This window comes from Spinacia oleracea, chromosome 6 (assembly GCF_020520425.1).
Source record: "Spinacia oleracea cultivar Varoflay chromosome 6, BTI_SOV_V1, whole genome shotgun sequence".
Classification (NCBI taxonomy): Eukaryota; Viridiplantae; Streptophyta; class Magnoliopsida; order Caryophyllales; family Amaranthaceae; genus Spinacia; species Spinacia oleracea.
In genome coordinates this window covers 137,345,310-137,365,221 of record NC_079492.1, presented here as the reverse complement: position 1 = coordinate 137,365,221, position 19,912 = coordinate 137,345,310, and the positions used below count along the sequence as shown (strand labels likewise).

Sequence of the window (19,912 nt, the reverse complement as noted above, 5' to 3'; positions counted from 1 at the left end):
CAAAAGGACAGATGCTTCTGGTCCCATATACTCCCATGATTCTCATGACAAGTAGCAAAAAAGTAGAGCAACTGCAAGATCTGTGGTTAATAGAGATACATCAACACTTTGCAAGGGCCTCACATAACTACTACATAAGTGGTTATTGAATAGTCCACAACACCAAAAATTCCAAATCTACGTGACCACTTCAATTTTACTACTCAACGTGGCACCAAAAATGCCCATTAATACGTATCCTAACCATTATTATAAATACAATGCAGTTTCACCTTCATACTTCCATCACAAAAAAGCAACTTACACTCTTATACTTAAACCATACTTTTCACCTTTTTCTTCTTCACTCTTGCAGTTGTTAATTAACTAGTTTAATCAAAGTCAGATCACAAAGTTCATCTGTTAATTAACAGTAATGGCAATGTCAATGCAAGTTCAAGCCCTTCTTTCCAACTCTGTTGGTGCCTTCACTAATGGCACCTCCAAGGCATATCCACTAGGGTTCAATCCACGAATGGCAAAACGTGTCAATTTCGGTGTGAAGTGTATGGCGGAGGAGAAGGTTGGAGGTGAACCAAAGCTCGACTCTGGTTTACCAAAGCCAAACCCCACTGTATCGTCTTCACCCACCTCGATCCCAACACCTAGACCACAACCAAAGAAAGTCAGCACAAACTTCACCGACTTGTTCGCCTTTAGCGGCCCTGCACCGGAAAGGATCAACGGCCGTCTAGCCATGATCGGGTTCGTGGCTGCAATAGCAGTAGAGCTATCTAATGGCACTGACCTATTTACTCAAATATCCGGCGGTGGATCACAATGGTTCCTCGGAACAAGCATCCTTTTTTCGGCAGCATCATTGGTGCCGTTGCTCCAAGGAAGCCGAGCAGAAGCTAAAACTGAAGGGTTAATGAATGCCAACGCCGAGCTATGGAATGGTAGGATTGCTATGTTAGGCCTTGTAGCCTTGGCTTTCACTGAGTTTGTTACCGGTAGTGCGCTTGTTTAAGCACAGTTTTTTAGTAGTTTCTGTTGGCTAGAGTTTCTTACGGATCGAGTCGATCAAAGTTTTCATATAGGAAATGAATTGTTTTGGGATGATTAACACTTTAGGGAAGTGGTTAGTTTACTGTACAATAGTACTAAAAATCTAAAATGCTGTAATATACTACTAATCTCCTATTTATTATGATATGATAATTATTTACTCATCATGTATTTTTGTAAAATTTCTAGTGTTTTATTTTCCCTTTGTTTTTGGTAATTTTGTGAACAATCGCCTAAAAACAAAATTACTTATTTTGGATAAATAGTTTTGGTTTTGGAGCCTCGTATAAAATTATTATAAATGGTGTAATGGGGAGAGTTGATAATTAATTTATTAAAGGAAAAATTGACAAAGGCAGTCCCAACTATGAACGTTTATCTTTAAAAAGGCTCAACTACGAATTATTACTGGCAGGTCCAAACTATACAGGTTGTCAACTTTGTATGGTCCCATCCTGAAAATGACCGACTGTAACAAGTAAACTTGATGACGTGTACGGTTAGTGCTACTTAAATGACAAGTGTCACGTTTTAGTTGGTTGTTTGATTTTTTTATTTTTTTTAAATATTCCCTTATTTCTTTTATTTGTTTTATAGAATTATCCCCTCCCTTTATTTCTCTACTAACCGGAAAAGGTCAAAGGTGACCAACCATCCCAAACAACTCCCACTGTAGTAGTGTCGTCTCCCCTGTATCATCATCCCCGACCACATACACACAAACCCACATCACCCCGTATAGAACTCTTTCCTCTCCATACACCAAACCACTGCATTGCTCACCCTCAACCTCACCCCATCCACTAAACCACCACAACCCACCGTCACCTTCATCACCAACCACCTATTCACCTTAATTTATGGCTATCGTAAGTATATCCAGACCACCTCCTTATCCACCAATCGACCCTGGTAAACTCTACAACACAAAAAAAAAACCACGCATATCCCTCATCACCAAAACCTGTATGCTACTAATTTGTCCTCCCCAACAACAATTGCAATCTCCCTCCTTAGCCCACCTAATCATCAAAATGCCTACCTTGAACATAACGGGAAGGCAATTCAAACAAAAGGGATGTTGCCGGAAAATTGAAAAATGAAAATTGAGTGATGTCACCGGTAAGTGGAAGAACATCGGGGCAATTGCGGCAACCCCCAATTTACCCGTCTACTAGTCTAGTGGTTGTGAAGGATTTGGATGTCGGATTGGAGATGTACGAAAGAGAGAGGGGCAGGCATAGTAAGAGAGCAGCAATCGAAACAAGTGGCTCGGTTTGGTCGGCGGCATAGTGGCTAGGTTGGTCGGCGACAGAGTGGTTGGGGTTAATGGTTGGGAATGGGTTACATTTTTGCAGTGGGCCAGTGAGGGAGAAGAATGAATAAGGTTCTTTGGGAAAAAAAAAGTAAAAACAAAACCAGTGATATTGTGCCACATAGACAGGAAATATTTTTTTATTTAAAGAAAAACTTGTTCAGCAGGTTGAAAGTCGCAAAACCCAATGAAAGTCGAGACCCTCTAAAGTTAGGACCTGCCAGTAATAATCCGTAGTTGAGCCCTTTTAAAGATGAACGTCAATAGTTGGGACTGTCTTTGTCAATTTTTCCTTTATTAAATACAGATAACAATAGGGATTATGATAGTGATAACAGGTGAGAACTGTTAATTTTTTAAAATGTGACAGCTTAGCGGGACCATGAGTAGGGATGGCAATCACATCCGAATCCGAACCGAGTCCGAGCCGATCCGAAGGAAAAAATCCGATCCGAATCCGAGAAAAAAAAGGCCGAATCCGAATCCGATTAAAAACATCCGAATCCGAATGGATATGGATCGAATATGGAGTCCGCAGAGACTCCGACCCGAATCCGACCCGAGTCTGAATCCGAGTCCAAATCCGACCCGAAATTATTTCAAAGTGATTGTTTTTCGTAAAAACATTTTTTAAAAAGGAAATTCCTAATTTAATCTAATATATTTAATTAAAGCGCATATTTTTATAATTTATTCATTTATTAGAAACTCATTAGATTTTGGTAAATGAGAAATAGGATTTCTAATTTATTTTAAATTTAATAAATACAAGTTCTATGTAAGTAAAGTTAACGCATGATTCGGATTTGGATATGGATATGGATTTGGATTTGGATTTGGATTTGGATTTGGATATGGATATGGATTCGGATTTGGATATGGATAAATTTTTTTGAGTCCGAATTTTAAATGGATTTGGATATGGATATGGATATGGATATGGATGCAATTTTGGAGTCCGAATTTAAATGGATATGGATATGGATGCAATTTTAGAGTCCGAATTTTAAATGGATCGGATTTGGAGTTTACTACATCCGACCCAAATCCGATCCATTGCCATCCCTAACCATGAGAGAGACAATCCATAATTGGATTAATTATGAAAAAAGATAGAGAAATAATAAATTAAATATGGTAGAAAGTACATAATGTAGAAGTGATACATTTGGAAAAAAAAAAAATATAATACATTTTTTTTTAAAGGAAATGATGAGCCCTCGTATTAATTCAAGGACATAGAGTCCATCAAAACGTAGGGAGAAATCTCAGAAGTACTATGATTTTTCCACACTTGTTCCACACCAAACGACACTTAAAAAAGCGGAGAGAGTACCTAATGATACGCGCTTTTTTTTTTACCACTGGCAAACACGATCTTCGTCCAAATCGTTATCTATGGGGCTTTTTTTTTTTTCCCTTTCTGTTTTTGAGCTAAAATCCAGAAATATTTGACGTGAGCTTTAATTTGAACTTTGGCTCATTGAAGAATACGAGTAAAGGGAGGGAAAGGATTGAATGTGGGCTCTACAAAAGGTAATTTGGACATAAATCTTGATTTGGTATTGGTAGTGACGATAACCAAATATCAGAACATAATGAAAGCGAAGTTAGTTAAAACTAAATTTGAAGTACTTGTAAATACTCCATCCGTTCCGGAATACACACTCGATTTTATCGACATGTAGTTTAAGTCAATTTAATTGACTTATTATTTAATTAAGTGGTAGTTGATCTCTGACTGTTTACTCGTTATTTTTTATTGTTGATCTTTGAAGAAGAAGAAGAAGCGTATGAATACAATTCAGAGAAAAAGGCAGAGCTGATTAATTTCTGATATTATTAAATGATTGAATAATAGGAAATTATCCTTACAGAGCTCATATACCCAGGTGTAATAACCTACAATCAGTTATGCAAAAATAGGAAAGGAAATAACAAACTTCTAACAATAATTATCCTTTGCTGACATGGCATTATTCATCATAATCCAACACCCCCTCAAGTTGGGAGATGGATCAGTAAACATTCCCAACTTAGCTAAGAGGTTACTAAACTGAGGAGATCGAAGGGAGACTTTAGTAAACACATCTGCCAGTTAGTGCCGTGTAGGGAGATATGTCAACTGAATCAAGCCTCCAAGCACTTTCTCTTGAGTGAATTGACAATCATTTTCGATGTGCTTGGTTCTCTCTTGAAAAACGGGATTCTTGGCAATATGAAGAGCAGACTGATTGTCACATTGAAGAATTACAGGTCTCAGATTGTGAAGACCCAACTCTTTCAATAACCGAACAACCCAAGTGACCTCTGAAGAAGCTAATGCCAATGCCCTGTACTCAGCTTCAGAGGAGGACCTAGATACCGTACCTTGTTTCTTAGATTTCCAAGTAATAGGAGATCGAACCACCAAGAAGCAGAACATAACAAGTAATAGAGCGTCTGGAATCTGAACAAGATGCCCAATCCGAGTCGGAAAAGGCCTGCAAACACAGCTCATCAGATGCTTTTAGTAAAATTCCATATCATGCTGTGTGTTGCACATATCTCAGTGTATGATGGAGTTCTAACTGACGTGAGGACCTTGGACTTTGAAGGAAATAATTCCCTTGGTCCAAGTTTGCATTTAAATGCATTTAATGCTAAGTCTAATAAATGCGGTTCAATATTAATTAAGCAAGTTAATTATTCAGTGAGATCAAGTGATCTGAATGCCTAGATAGAGCCTAGATGCCGCTTCAGTTCAAGTGGAATTAATATAATTAATGCCACAACTTACTCTTGACTCAACCCGAAGGGTCACACAAATAGTACGTGAACAAATCAAGTATTTAGTTGAATATTATATTCAATAAATACTCTAATTATGGATATTCGGAAATGACGGATGTTGGTTTCAATGGGAGCTAAACAAACTGTCGAAAAGGCAAAGAAATATTATTTGTCGAAATGAAGATATTACCGGAAACGGAAATATGGTTCATAACGGAAATATAAATATTATCGAAGTCGAAGATATTGCCGGAAACAGAAATATGGTTCGTATCGGAAATATTAATTGAAAATAGAAATATTGCCGGAATCGGAGATATTACAAGAAACGGAAATATTATCGGATTCGGAAATATTGTCGAAATCGGAAATATTATCGGAATCGAAAATATTATCGGAAATGTAAATATTGTTCGAATCGTAAATAAAATTCCGGAATCGGAAGAACGAATCGGAAGCAAAAAACGAGCGACGGATCGTTGCATGAAGCAACGACCCATCGCTCGTGGGCCGTGGCACAGCGCGCCAGCCACAAGGGCCAGTGTCGTTGGCCAGCGACCATGGGCCAAAGCACAACGCGCCAAGCCACAAGGCCAGCACTGCTGGGCAGCGCGCATGGCTTGTCCAAAGCCAGCGCTGTTGGGCTTTGGGTGCAGGACAAGGTTGACCGGCTTGGCAAGGCAGCCGGCCAACATTATGGTACTTAGGGGTTTTGGATTTTTGGTATATTTTCCTAAACTTTCCTAAATCATTCTAGGGTTTTGGCTCCTAGGGTTTTTCCTATTTCCTATAAATACATGGCCTATGGACATGTACAATACACATCAATTGAAACACAATTCAATTCTCTTTGCCCATCACATAATAGTGAGATCCCGAAATCATAAACCTTATATTATACCCTAGTTGGTACGATCTAAGGCGGATCCGAACGTGTTGTGGACTTTCTACGGAGGGACGACGTTTGGCGTTCTAACTTGTTCTTGTTCTTGTTCGGTTCGGGAGCAGATATGGAAGGCACGCATCACAAAGTGTGTTCACTAAATTATGCTAAATGATTATGTGCATTTAATTTGGATTATTGTTCATAACCTAACGGTACCACGATCCTCTAATTAATTTCATAATCATTTAAATTAATATGGACTAATATTATAAATTTGCAAATAATTAAAGGTGTGAATTAATTTGGTATACTTAATTGCAAATTCGTGCGATTATTAATTAATATGTCCGCAATATTTTCGGCAATTTTGTCAATAAGCTCCGAATCTTATGTTTTTATAGTGAATTCCGCATGTAAACGGCGTTCTAAAATTTTGACAAAAATCAGAGGTTTTGTGCCGAATCTAGAATTCCTAAATTCAAAGCCTAACTATGACTTTTCGTACGTTTTAGTTTTTCGGATGCATAATTATAATTTTAATGATATTAAAAAATTAATATTTGCTAATCTTGTATGTAAATCTTGAATCTATGATTGGCCTACTGCATATGTTTAACAATTTCAAGGCTTAAACTTGTTAGTTATGCAACCTAATTTGTAATTATAATTAATTCGTTGAATTCAAATAATTTAGAATTTGTTTTGATTTTCATAATTAATTGATAATTTAATTGGGACCCTATGATTAAAAACCACCATAAAATTTGTTAAAATTTAGAATTTTAAAATTTTATGACCTAGATTTTAATCCCTAAATAAATCGTATAATCGGAAATTGATTTGATTAATAAATTTTCGATTTTTCGCCTAGATTATGGATTAAATCAAAATCAACGGATGAGATCTGTAATACCCCGAAATTTTTAAACTCGATTTATTAAAATTAATAATATTTTATTAACGTAATTTCGTTTTAATTATTAGAAATAATTTAAAAATTTCGTTATTTTAAACGTTTTTACGATTTATTTTAAACGATAAATTTATAAACGAAAATTTATTTATTTTTCGTTAACGATATTTTTATAAAGAATTATTTTAGCTTAACATTTCTATTTTTAGTAGTTTCCAAAAATGGCAACCCAATTTCTGAATTTATTCCAACTGTGTAAAATTACAAAAATGCCCTTAGAAAATCAAAAATTCCATTTTTCCTCTTCTCTTTGCTTTCCACGTACATTGCAAGAATGAAGAAAATTCTTCATTCCTCTCCTTCCCTCAATTCAGTCTTGATTCATGCCTTGCTCCTCAAGGATTTCAGCTTCTCTTTCACTCTTCTTGACTATACAAATCAGTCTTAATTCCAATTGGAATTCAACATCAGAAAATCAAAACCAAAACCAAATTCAAGTTTTCATTCCCTTCTCTGCTTCGAACCACCACCACCATCGGTGGCTGCCGCCACCAAAACCACCTTCAATCACCACTACCCCTGCTGCCTAGCACCACCTCGATCACCCACCACCGTCACAGCCACCCCTTATTTCCCTCCTCTCCTCGCAGCTCCACAACTCCCTTCCCTTGCCTCACTCTTTCTTTGTTCCTTGCGGCACCACCAACGTCGCGCCACCACTCCCAACCTCCCCCACCACCTTGTAAACCAACTCCCGCCCCCACATACTCCGGCGAGCTATATAGTCGCCGCCCAGAACCGCTCCAAGTCACCCCCACCAATTCCCCTGTTTCTCTCCCCTGTCCCGCCCTGCTCGTGCCCCCCCTTCCTTTCTCTCACCGTCGCACTGCCCTCAACCACCATCGCCGGAGCGCTTTAGCGCCGCCGTACCGCCCAGGCTTCAGCCGCCACCTTCTCTTCCCTTCCTCTCTTTCGTGCCTGTTGCTTGCCCCTCCCCTCTGCTCGACATTCACAAAGTCAGGAAACCAATTTCCTGACTTGTGAATTGTTCCCTTTAACCCAAAATAAAAAGGGATGGGCCCAAGTTCTATTGGGTTTTGGTAAGCACATTCTCCATTACTATTTTCAGATTTATAAACTTATCCTTCATGTTTTTTTTTTTTATCTAAATAAATTTGATAAAATGTTTCAATATATGTTTATATAATAAATTACTAATAAATTTTTCAGGTAGGAAAACATATTTAAATTACCGATTTTACTAAAATTAAGTTACTAGCTAGTATTAACAAAAATAAATATGTTTCATGTAAATCGATTTATAAAATAAAAATTTAGTTTTTAATTGAAATTTTGATTAATAATAATATTAACGATAAAACTATGAAATTATAATTTTTATTATTACAATTCGTTATTTATAATTATTTATAAACTTACTATAAAGTATTAATATTAATCGTTAATAACTAATTGGATGGTTTAATATTCTGAAAGAAATCGAACTCGGAGCTCAGGAAGAACGGTCCATCGAACAGGAAATATTAACTACGGTTGAGGTAACATCTATTGCTAACACCCACAATCCCCTTATGAACTGTGTTTTATGAATTTATGAAATATGTTTACAATGATATGTTTTAATGGATTGTGGGATATGAATTGTGTTTACAAAGTGTGTTTTATGCATGATGATATTCAAATGTGTTTATGAATGATTTTATAAGAATGATGAGTTACGAATAAGATACGAAACATGATAAATAAAAGTGTAACCGGTTCTGGCAGTTAGTGGGGTTACTATTTCTAGGTCGTGCACGTACCGCCGTACCGCGGGACACCCAACAAGGGAGAGTGCTCCTTGAGGGTTACCGCAAGCTAAAAGAGAAACTATTTAGGTACGGGCGTATGTCCAACAAGGGAGAGTGCTCCTTGAGGACTATCGCAAGGTGGGAGACGTCCCGCAAGGCTAACTTGTCAGTTACCAAGTAAAAAGAAGGTTTTAAGAAAGATAATGGGAACTATCAAAGTTTCAAGTTATAAATGATGTCTTATTGCATTTATGAAAATGTTTTACTATGTTCTATTCTCCCTGATTGCAAAGTAAATAAAATGAATTGAAATGAGTTTACGCTGTTAGGGTAGTATGTTACTGGGCCTCGGCTCACGATGTTGCTTTTGTTTTAGGTACGAAGAAGATCATGGGATGCCTTAGAGTGAGGATGCAACCATCAAATTCACGATCGATGTTTAGTAGAGACAATTATGTCATTAGTAATAAAGGGATGTATTAATTAAACTCTAAGTTTGATCTCATGATTTGAGTTAGATTTTAATACTAATATTAACCAAATGCTAAAAGTATTTATTATTAAAGTTTATTTAGTAATTTAAAAAGGTTATGTCGCCTTGTATTTTCCACGAGGGAAATACGGCAAGTGACGCTCCGACTAAATTAGGGTTTCCGCTGCTAATTAAAGATAATTAACCTAATTAATGGTGTTTAGAAGTCGGGGTGTTACAGTTTGGTATTCAGAGCCAAGGTTCTGGATCATAAGTGCTAAACCTTACAGGTTTTGCACGTAATAGAATTCAATAGGCTTTAAGCAAAGAGTTTTAAGGAATAAGTTAAAAAGAATATGTTAAATTCAAGTCAAGCTAAAATGGAATGAGTGTGAGTGTAGGAACGGGTTTAAAGGGATTTATTCTTCTGTTATTTATGTTTTCTTGATTGAATATGTTATGCGAAATATCGACTATCGAGGTTACTAACGATGCCATGAACGAAGCTCACAACAAGCGCAACATTCACGATGGCGCCAACATTGGTATTATTTTATTTTATCTCTCTCGCTTTGGATCCGAACTTCCCATGTTTTCATGTTTATCATGTTATGAGTTTCCTACCCTAGACAGACTAGGCAAAGTTTAAGCATTACTGTTTTCTTGAAAAAAGTTAAGTTAAAGCACGGTGCGAACACAAAGATTTTGTGGATATGAATTGTTTTGAGGAATTTTTATGGTTATGGAATCTTTAAGGATAGTATAAATGTTTAAGTATCAAACGAGCATAAGGTTGTATTTCACGAGTGGTGGATCACTAATTAAGTTATGGTTATTATAGGTTTATAGTGTTTAAATTATGAATGAAATTGATTCTAGGGTTACCTTCCCGTGTTATCCATGATAAATATTTTGGTGTATAAGTACAAAAGTCTAGTATCTAAAAGATGATTGATATGCCTCTATTAAGGAAGCTAAGAAGTTATACATAAACGTTATGAACCACATGAGTTAGGGTAGAAGACCCGTTTTAGTTGACATATGAATAAGATTTTGAGGATGTTATGAAAAGGAGTTATCAGGAATTAGTATATCAAAAGATTGAATGATAGAGTATCGAAAGAGCATGAGTTTGTATTTCGTAAGTGGCGAATCAACAATTAAATCGAGGTTTGAATTCGTCTGTATTGTTTTGGTGAATTCACTCCATAATTTCTCAATGATAGAGGTAAATGTTGCTAACTGAGTTCAGTTAGATATCTGGACTTTTAGTTCTCTAATTTTTATTGCTAATTTTCTTTCTTCGCATATTAATTGAATCAAATTTTGGCTCGAATTGCAAGTTCATCAATAATTTGCTGCGAGATTCCCATAGATAGAGGGAAGAGTGGTGAAATAATCCCAATTCGATCAACACGCGGATGGTGCAGGGGCCTGCACGTAGATCTACGTGCACCTACACCAAAACCATTAAAAGAAAACGCAAAAAACAAAAAAAACAAAAAAGAACATAAGAAACTAAACAGAAATAACATAATAGAGTAAACGAAAAGAACATTAACCAAAACCTGAAAAGAACATTAACCAAAACCTGAAAAGAACACTAATGTTATAAAACTAAAGAAAATGTACAAAAATGAAAATAACATATTCTCTCTCCTGATAAACTATAAAAAGAACAACTATTTTTCAAAAAGAACATCATGTGAAAAATGCAACAGAAAAACAAAAAAAAAACACATTATCGATAATATTATATATATAAAAAAAAGGTAAAAAGTTAAAAAGAACTCTAAATAATTAAAAAAAGAACAACATTTTTTTTTACAAAACACAAAGAACAAAATCAAAAGAAAAAGAAAATAACAAAAACTCAAAATTTAAAAATTAAAAAAAAACGACAACAAGAAAAAGAAAAAAGAACAAAACACATGAAAAAGAACAACATTTTCTTTTTCCTTATCAAACAACAGAACATAATGAAAGGGACGAAAAGAACAACAAATATATGTTCTTTTATTAGTTGTATTTGTTCTTTTCAAAACAATTAGTGTTCTAATTAAAAAGACGAAAATGGCGATATTTTGATGCACTTAAAACTAGATCTATATTTTTATTTAAATGTATTTTTTTCTTATCCCACGCATCAGATCTATGTTATTTTATTAAGTGTTATTTGTTCTATTCAAATGATTTTATGTTCTAATTAATATCTGAAAAAAATAAGTTAACATGTATTAATAATAGAAAAAGAACGCAATCAAAAGAACAAATGATAAATAAAAAGTAACACGAAAAATAACACAAAATAATAAAAAGAACAAATTCTGAAACGCAAATGAAATTGAAAATAATAAAAAAGAAGAACACAATAAAATAAAAGAACAAATTATGAAACGCAAATGGTCTATTTTTCTACTATAATGAAATTGTTCGTTTAATACGAGCATATGTTCTTTAAATACGTTAAACTGTTCTTTTCTGGAAAAAAAGTCGTAATTACATAATCAAAATCTTCAAAATCAACGATTTCAACAAAATCAGCGTGTTATTACATAATTTGATTCATTAAAATCATCAAATTCATCAAAACACGATTATTACAAAATCAAAATCATCAAAATAGTCAAAATCATCAAAATCACGATTATTACAAAATCAAAATCATCAACATACAATTTATTATTAAAAAATTGAAAAATTACCTCCCAAAATCTTATTATCAACTGCAGAATTCAGATTTGAAGAAGAATAATCAATTTAATTTGATGTTGAAGCAGAAAAATCAATGAATTTTTGGGAATTTTCATTACTTTCTCTCTCTAAAAACCATTTAAGAAAATCTAGTTCACACTTTCTCTCTCCTCTTCACCTTTTGAATTCAAAACATAAAACCCAGAAGAATATATATCGCAAAAATAACAGAGAATCAAATAAAAATGTGAAATAGCTGAAAAGAACAAAGCCTTTAATGTTCTTTTGTTCAAGGGAATTGTTCTTTTGTTCAAGGGAATTGTTCTTTTTTCCTCAAGATTTAATGGAAATGCGCATTTTGATCCCGATGCGCCTAGAGCTACGTGCACACGCCTGCACCATCAAAATTGTGCAATTTGATATCTAGGATTTTAAATTTCTTCAGTTTAATTGAGAAATTACTTTGAGCTTCGGGGCCTAGAAAAAACTTGGATTAATTAATTTAAACCTTTAATGATTTTAGTGTTAGCTGCCTAGTAGCAAGCCAACAACTAGCTTGAGGTCCTCTGCATTAGAGCATCTCCAATTGTAAGCTAATTTGACAATTAGCTTGTTATGACACATAAGATTTCAAGTTATTTCATTGTCTAGCTAATTTGTGCTCCAATGACTAGCAACTAGCTTGTTATTTAAATTGGTCTCACTTATCCCACTTGTCAATTAATTATTTGGAATTTTTATAAGCTTGTGCTAATTCATTATTTTCACTCCAATGGTCTAGTTATTAGTTTGAAACTTTTATAAATTTCAAGCTAGCCCCTAGCTACAACAATTGGAGATGCTCTTATTTGATTTTGATATTGTTTCTTATGCGTTTCCTATGTTACTACATAATCTAATTGTTGATTTTCTAGGTTGATCTAAGTGAATATGTGTAGCAACATGAATTTGTGTTCTATGCGGTGCTACACGGAAATGTCTCAAATGATGCGATTTCTAACGTTTTACATTGATTTCCAGCTTCAATTTGGGAGGCCGTGTAGATTTTGCTGCAAATTCGAAGGCTACTTGTTTAATCCAATGATTTTACTTCAAATTTCTTCTCCAAGACTAAATTCTTCACTGGTGCCAGCAAATTCGAGCTCAAAATCAGGTATTCTTCATTTTTTGTTTGGATGGTAACTATAAGTAAATTAAATATGTTCTAAAGTAAACTAAGTTTTTACAGAATTAGACGAATTCTATTATTTCGGTGATGGTTACTTGAGCAATTTTCCGTTCGGTGCTTCAATTTTGCCGCCATTGTCCGATTGACGACCTCTTTTTGAGTTGTGTTAAGTCATTTTGTTATCATATATTACTCTCTCTTCATCAAGTATGTAGGTTGTCTGATGTGGAGTTTTTCATAGTTTTTTCCCTCTTATTATAAAAAGCAGATCGAAATCTAGTAAGAGTAAATCAATTAATCTGAAAAGTAAACTCGTGAAGCAAGTTGGGAATTGTTGAATAAATCCTTCCCAAATAACACATGTGAGTGTCCCACATTAAGAAGAGATGAGAGAGTTATTCGCTTAATAAGGCTAAGGGTTACTCCCCTTATTGCCATATGAGGTGGAACTTCCTTTGGACTTGTTAAGTGGACTCTCTCTCTTAAATACGGGTGCAGCCCAGACCCGTATTTAACATGGTATCAAGAGCTTAGGGAGATCCTAAGGACCTTTTACAAAAATCATTCCCTGCCGGTGGGTTAGAAAATACAACCCACCGGCGGAATTCGAAGAGTTCCGCTGTGATTATGGTTGAAGAAAGTAGGAGTATTGTGGGGTTGGTACGTGAATTAATAATTCACATCAACATTGATGTTAATATTTTTTTGATATTTTAGAGTATGGGAGCCAGAAGGCGTTCTCGTTATATTGAGATAATTGGTGAGTTCGAAAAGAAGGGCGTTCTCATCAAGAGAAAAAAAAAAAGTGCAGGTTCGAAAAGAATGGCGTTCTTGCTCGATTTTTTTTTTAATTGAAGGCGGCGTCACTGAGTTGTGCAATTCGACTTCAACAAAGCCGAAGAAGTTCCAGTTCATCCGACTGATCTGGTACTAACGCAGAAAATATTATGTTTCCAATCGCAACGTTCGTGAAACTGCCGTTACGATTGCGGGAGGGAGTAAAGGATAACGTAGTTATCCTAGAGGATAGAATATCATATGAGATAGAGTTATGTTATATGATATGAGTGATACCGAAGGGGTGTCGTCGCCTGTGAGGGAGGAGCAACAACATGATACACCCAGTCGAGTGGAATCAGACGTCGTCTCACCAACGACAGGTGTCGATGAGACGACGGGTAGTGATGAGAGTGAGACAAGGCAGTGTGTGGAGGATACGGAGTTAGGAAGGGGGAAGCGCGTCGTATGTGTCGACGAAGGTTCAGTAAGCAGATATCTTCACTAAAGCGTTGGGAAAGGCGCAATTTGAGTTTTTTTTTTTTTTTGAACAAGATGGCACGTGTGAGGGGGAGTGTCGAGAAACTCTGGCCCACGAAACATCACATCTGACGAAGTAAAAAGTGGACCTCACACGTGAGGGGGAGTGTTGAAGAAAGCCTTCCAAAATAACACATGTGAGTGTCCCACATTAAGAAGAGATAAGAGAGTTATTCGCTTAATAAGGCTAAGGGTTACTCCCCTTATTGCCATATGGTTTTAAGGTGGAACTTCCTTTGGACTTGTTAAGTGGACTCTCTCTCTTAAATACGGGTGTAGCCCAGACCCGTATTTAACAGGAATTCATAAAACCCTTGATTCCATTTTAATGTAGACTGAAATGTTTGGGTAGAGATGATTCCATTTTAATGTAGATGTTGTTTTGTTTAAAGTAAATGAGATGTTATATACTTTTATACGTTTTTTTAGGTATCTTCCTCTATTATCAATATTGGTTTTGCTTATATCAAAGCTATTTAACTATTTGTGGTTTTTTGAGCTATTAATTAAGCGGGTTTTTTTTAGTGAATTTCAATGCTTTTAATAAGGTAAGACAAATTTGTCAAAAACTACCTTGTAAAATTATTTTTCTGCGAAAAATTACTTTATAAAAAAAATATTGTAATTAACTAGCTTATAAAATATTTATGTTGTAAGATACTATTTTTGGTCAGATTATAAGCATTGATTCAAAATTACGACGTTGACTTTACTAAGGCTCCGTTTGGTAGGGCGTAAAACGTTTTCATGGAAAACGATTTTCCTCTTTTCTATCATTTTACGTTGTTTGGTTGGGTAAGGGATGAAAAACAATTTTCCATGACTCCCTCCAAGGTGGAAAACCCTTTTCCATTTGAAAGGGAGGGAAACCACTTTTCCTTCTTCTCTCCTTATTACCTCTCACTCTCTCCTTTCTTCCCCTCAATCTTCACCATCTTCTCCCATTTTCCTTTAAGGTACCAAACAAAGGAAAACTAGTTTGTAATTGTGTTTTCCCTTGAAAAATATTTTCCATGGAAAATCATTTTACAATGAAAACATTTTACGCCCTACCAAACGGAGCTTAAGTGCATTAAAAATTTACCCCGGAAAATGGAGGGAGTACATATACTGGTAAGTAATAAAATGAGACTAAATTACCACTATTTCAATTCAATTATACTCATTGCTTCTAGAGTTCTAGAACTAAATATGTCTAGATGCTTCTGGTCCGACGACAAGCTAAGTAGCAAAAAAAGAACAAAGGAGATTGTGGTAATAAGGAAAACATCAACACTTTGCAACAAGCCCTTATTTGAGTGGTTATTATAGATTTCACAACACCCCATCATATATTCCAAAGTGCCGAATTTGTGCGCCCAAACAAACCTACGTGACCCTTTCCAACTTTACTACCCGACGTGGCTCCAAATTGTCCGTTATTCGGATCCTTCAACCTTGTTATAAATACAATAGCTTCATATTGCATACTTCATCACCAAAACTAACTTAAACTTGTTTTAAAACATTCTAGTTCAAACTTCAATTCCAATTGATTACTAGCTTGCTCAATCTAAGTCAAATCATCACAAATTAAGTTCGGTTATAAATAGTAATGGCAATGTCTATGCAAGTTCAAGCCCTTCTTTCCAACTCTGTTGGTGCCTTCTCTACTGGCAGCTCCAAGGCGTATCCAGTTGGGTTCAATCCTCGTATAGCTAAACGCGTCAATTTCGGAGTGAAGTGTATGGCGGAGGAGAAGGTTGGAGGTGAACCAAAGCTCGACTCCGGTTTACCAAAGCCAAACCCCACTGTATTGTCTTCACCCACCTCGATCCCAACACCTAGACCACAACCAAAGAAGGTCAGCACAAACTTCACAGACTTGTTTGCCTTTAGCGGCCCTGCACCGGAAAGGATCAACGGCCGCCTAGCCATGATCGGGTTCGTGGCCGCAATAGCCGTAGAGCTATCTAACGGCACTGACCTATTTTCTCAAATATCCGGCAGTGGATCACAATGGTTCCTCGGAACAAGCATCCTTTTTTCGGCAGCATCATTGGTGCCATTGCTCCAAGGAAGCCGACCAGAAGCTAAAACTGAAGGGTTAATGAATGCCAACGCCGAGCTATGGAATGGTAGGATTGCTATGTTAGGCCTTGTAGCCTTGGCTTTCACTGAGTTTGTTACCGGTAGTGCGCTTGTTTAAGCACAATTTTGATATTGTTGGTTTTAGAAGACTTGTTCAAAGTTTTGATATTATTGTAAATATGGGATGTTTATAAATGATAACTATGTTTTAATCAGGAATTAGCAGCCACGGTAAATTGGTAATTGTATACTCCCTCTCGGACTCATTACCCAATAGACCAATCAAAAGGTCTTGCGCGCACTAGGTGTACAATAAATTTATTGTACACCAAGATAACTTTTACCCAATTTTTTGTAACTTTAACCTAGTTTTGATTAACTTTTATATTAATAATAAAAAAGTTGACAGATAAACTTTTTAAAAGGTTAAATGATTAATTTTATACATTATTTGTCATTTTAAAGAAATAAGTTTTACTAAAATTAAAAAAATTATCACTAAAAAATACATAACTTTTACATATATAAGCTTAACTTTTAAGCATTTTGAGTTAACTTTTACTCCGGTATACAATATTTATTGTACACCCATTGTAAATAAGAATTTGTGTAGACCAATACTAGTCTATTACATTTTATCAATTTTGCAAAAACATTACAAATTAAGTTTGACATTTAATATAGGATTTTTTCAAAATTACCACCTTATAAAATCCACTTTTTAAAAATTACTATCTTATAAAAATTTTATTTAAAATTACCACCTTATAAAATCACAAACCTTTAAAGTTACCACCTTCTAACATTTTCCATCAAATTTTCCGTTAGTGGAGCCCACATTACGTTTCCTTTTGTTTTCCCTCCAATTCTTCCACGACATTTCTTCCTCATTTCAGAATACCCCATGCATTCTACCTCTTTCCTAGCTTGTTCCTCCTGCTTCATCATTTTCCCCTTGAATTCGATCATTTATAGAACCAAATCTTCTTCAATTCTGGTTTGGAAATGGAACACATGAACAAATCGAACATGACAAGGTCAAGAAGACAGGTACTTAATTTCAGTTTCGTTGGTTTAATTGAATTTGGGGATATCTAATTAATTTGGGATTTTGTTTATATTGATTAGTTGTACAAATTGGGGGTATATAATAGTGATTCTAGTTACTGTAAGTTGATTTCGCATTTAAGTATGTTATTTACTTATGAATTAAGGTTGTTATTCAATTATTTTGAAATTAGAGTTCTTGAGTTGTAGAATATGGGGGTTTTTAATTTCAGACCACTAAACGACTTTAGGGAATGGGATGTGATTGTTGTTAGATTCCATATGACAGGTTCAACGGGTTGATATTGGTCTAGCTGAGTTCTGCCCCTGTGGATCACCTATGCAAAAGCTAACATCCCGGACTCAAGAAAATCCAGGTCGGAAGTTCTTATCTTGCAAGTACTATAACAAAGAAACGGAAACTCGTGGTTGTATTTATTTCTATTGGCTGGATAAGGAAAGCACTGAATGGCAGAAGGCTGGGATAAACCAGCTACTTGTAGAAAAAAGGTTGATGAAGTTGGAGATGAATGTTAGCTAAATAAGTAATTGGAACGACTTAACTGGATATTGCGTAATACGAATTGAAACAATTGTCGTGCCGTGGCCGGACCACTGCTCTAAAAGACAATTCCGCGCTACCTCCGATGCAGTAGAACGCTTGCGGTTGCCCTCCAGGGTTTACACGACACCGAGAATTATGTGCACTCACAATTCCCGATTGGAGACCAGAATATTTGCCCAGAAAGAGAGGAATTTGAGAGAGAGATCGATTGTAAGTTTCTGTATAGTACCAAGTACCAAGTACCAAGTACCAAGTACCAAGTACCAAGTACCAAGTACCAAGTACCAAGTACCAAGTACCAAGTACCAAGTACCAACTCAGCTTGAACCCAGTTCCTACAGTGAATCAGTGATTAATATAAGCTAATAAGCGCAATTTCCGGAGAGTTATGCATTTGTGTATCAGTAAGAATGTCAATTAAGTTTAGAACTCACAAGCTCTTATTTGATAGCAAGAATTACCCTCTAAACTATGCATGCAATTAATTTTACAGCTTAGTTCGCACCAACTTATAATATGTTATATTAAAATAATAATAATAATAATAAAAATAAAAATAAAAAAACAATTCGGTTGCACAATTGAATTAGTCGGTCGATCCAATAAGCAGTTGCACATTAAACTTACTCTACTTCAATTCAGTTAAGTAGTTAACTACTCCGTAATTGTTTGGAGGACTAAAGGACAGGTGCTAATTCTGGGCCCATGACAACTGACAAGTGGAATAGCAACTGCAAGATCTGTGGTTACAAAAAAAACATCAACACTTTACAAGAGACTTGTATAAGCGGTCATTATAGAATCCACAACACCCAAAATTCCAAATCTACATGACTCCTTCAATTTTACTACTCGACGTAGAACCAAAATGCCCGTTAACTCGTATTCTACTATTCTACCCACTATTATTATAAACGAAAATGATAAAATGCGACCTTTATAGCCATGTCACAATGATGACATGGCATGCTTATGTGTCATAATTTAAATTGTAAACTAAAATATTTAATTTATATATCCTATCTTAAATGGTTCATAAAAAGCTAGGAAAATCTTAATATTCTTATAATCCAACCTTTAAGCGATTTTCCAAAATTAATCCAACCTTTCGATTATTATTTAATAATCCAACCTTTAAGCGATTTTCCAAAATTAATCCAACCTTTCGATTATTATTTAATAATCCAACCTTTAAGCGATTTTCCAAAATTAATCCAACCTTTCGATTATTATTTAATAATCCAACCTTTATACCCATCTACTTTAGATGCACCCCTTTGACTTGGAACCGCCTTAAACGGTCATCCTTCACCAACTAATTTCAACAACCTACGTCTTCTTCATTTCATTCAATTTTCAACATTTTCATTGACGGCCCAATTCATTCTACAAGGTGGAATGAAATTGTTGATACTATATTGCACATTGAACATCCAGCTCAGTGTAAACTTATTAGGGGTAGTAGAAATAGGGTGTTTGGATTGGGGATATTTGCTTGTGTTTTTCTAGTAAATTTCAATGGAAGTAGTATTAGGATAAATGGGTTTTCTAGAAAAGTGACGATATTATGTGAATGGGGAATTTAATTTAGTGATGAGATTGATGATGATGATGAAGGCCGGTATTCTTTCTATTTTAATTGCTTTTTTTTAGAAGAGTCACCTGAAACCGCCCCATATGCCTCCTCCCAAAAACATAAAACATTGAAGACCATTTTGGCGGATCAGATTAGTGACAATTGAGTACAAATCATACGCTTAAAATTGGCAATCTCAAGTACCACCAACTTTAGGGTCACCCCACCACTCCGCCACCGCCGTTAACACCAATCCCAA

At 35.4% G+C, this 19,912-nt stretch overlaps 2 protein-coding genes across 2 annotated transcripts; both read left to right on the top strand.

Moving 5' to 3' along the window:
* Positions 1-274: 274 nt before the first annotated feature.
* Positions 275-1,211, top strand: LOC110794905 (early light-induced protein 1, chloroplastic-like). Its single transcript, XM_021999873.2, has one exon. It carries the CDS (start codon positions 416-418, stop codon positions 1,007-1,009), a length of 594 nt encoding a protein of 197 aa, XP_021855565.1. The 5' UTR covers positions 275-415; the 3' UTR covers positions 1,010-1,211.
* Positions 1,212-15,859: 14,648 nt separating this feature from the next.
* Positions 15,860-16,684, top strand: LOC110794906 (early light-induced protein 1, chloroplastic-like). The gene has a single exon (XM_021999874.2). It carries the CDS (start codon positions 15,990-15,992, stop codon positions 16,581-16,583), a length of 594 nt encoding a protein of 197 aa, XP_021855566.1. The 5' UTR covers positions 15,860-15,989; the 3' UTR covers positions 16,584-16,684.
* The last annotated feature ends 3,228 nt before the right edge of the window (positions 16,685-19,912 follow it).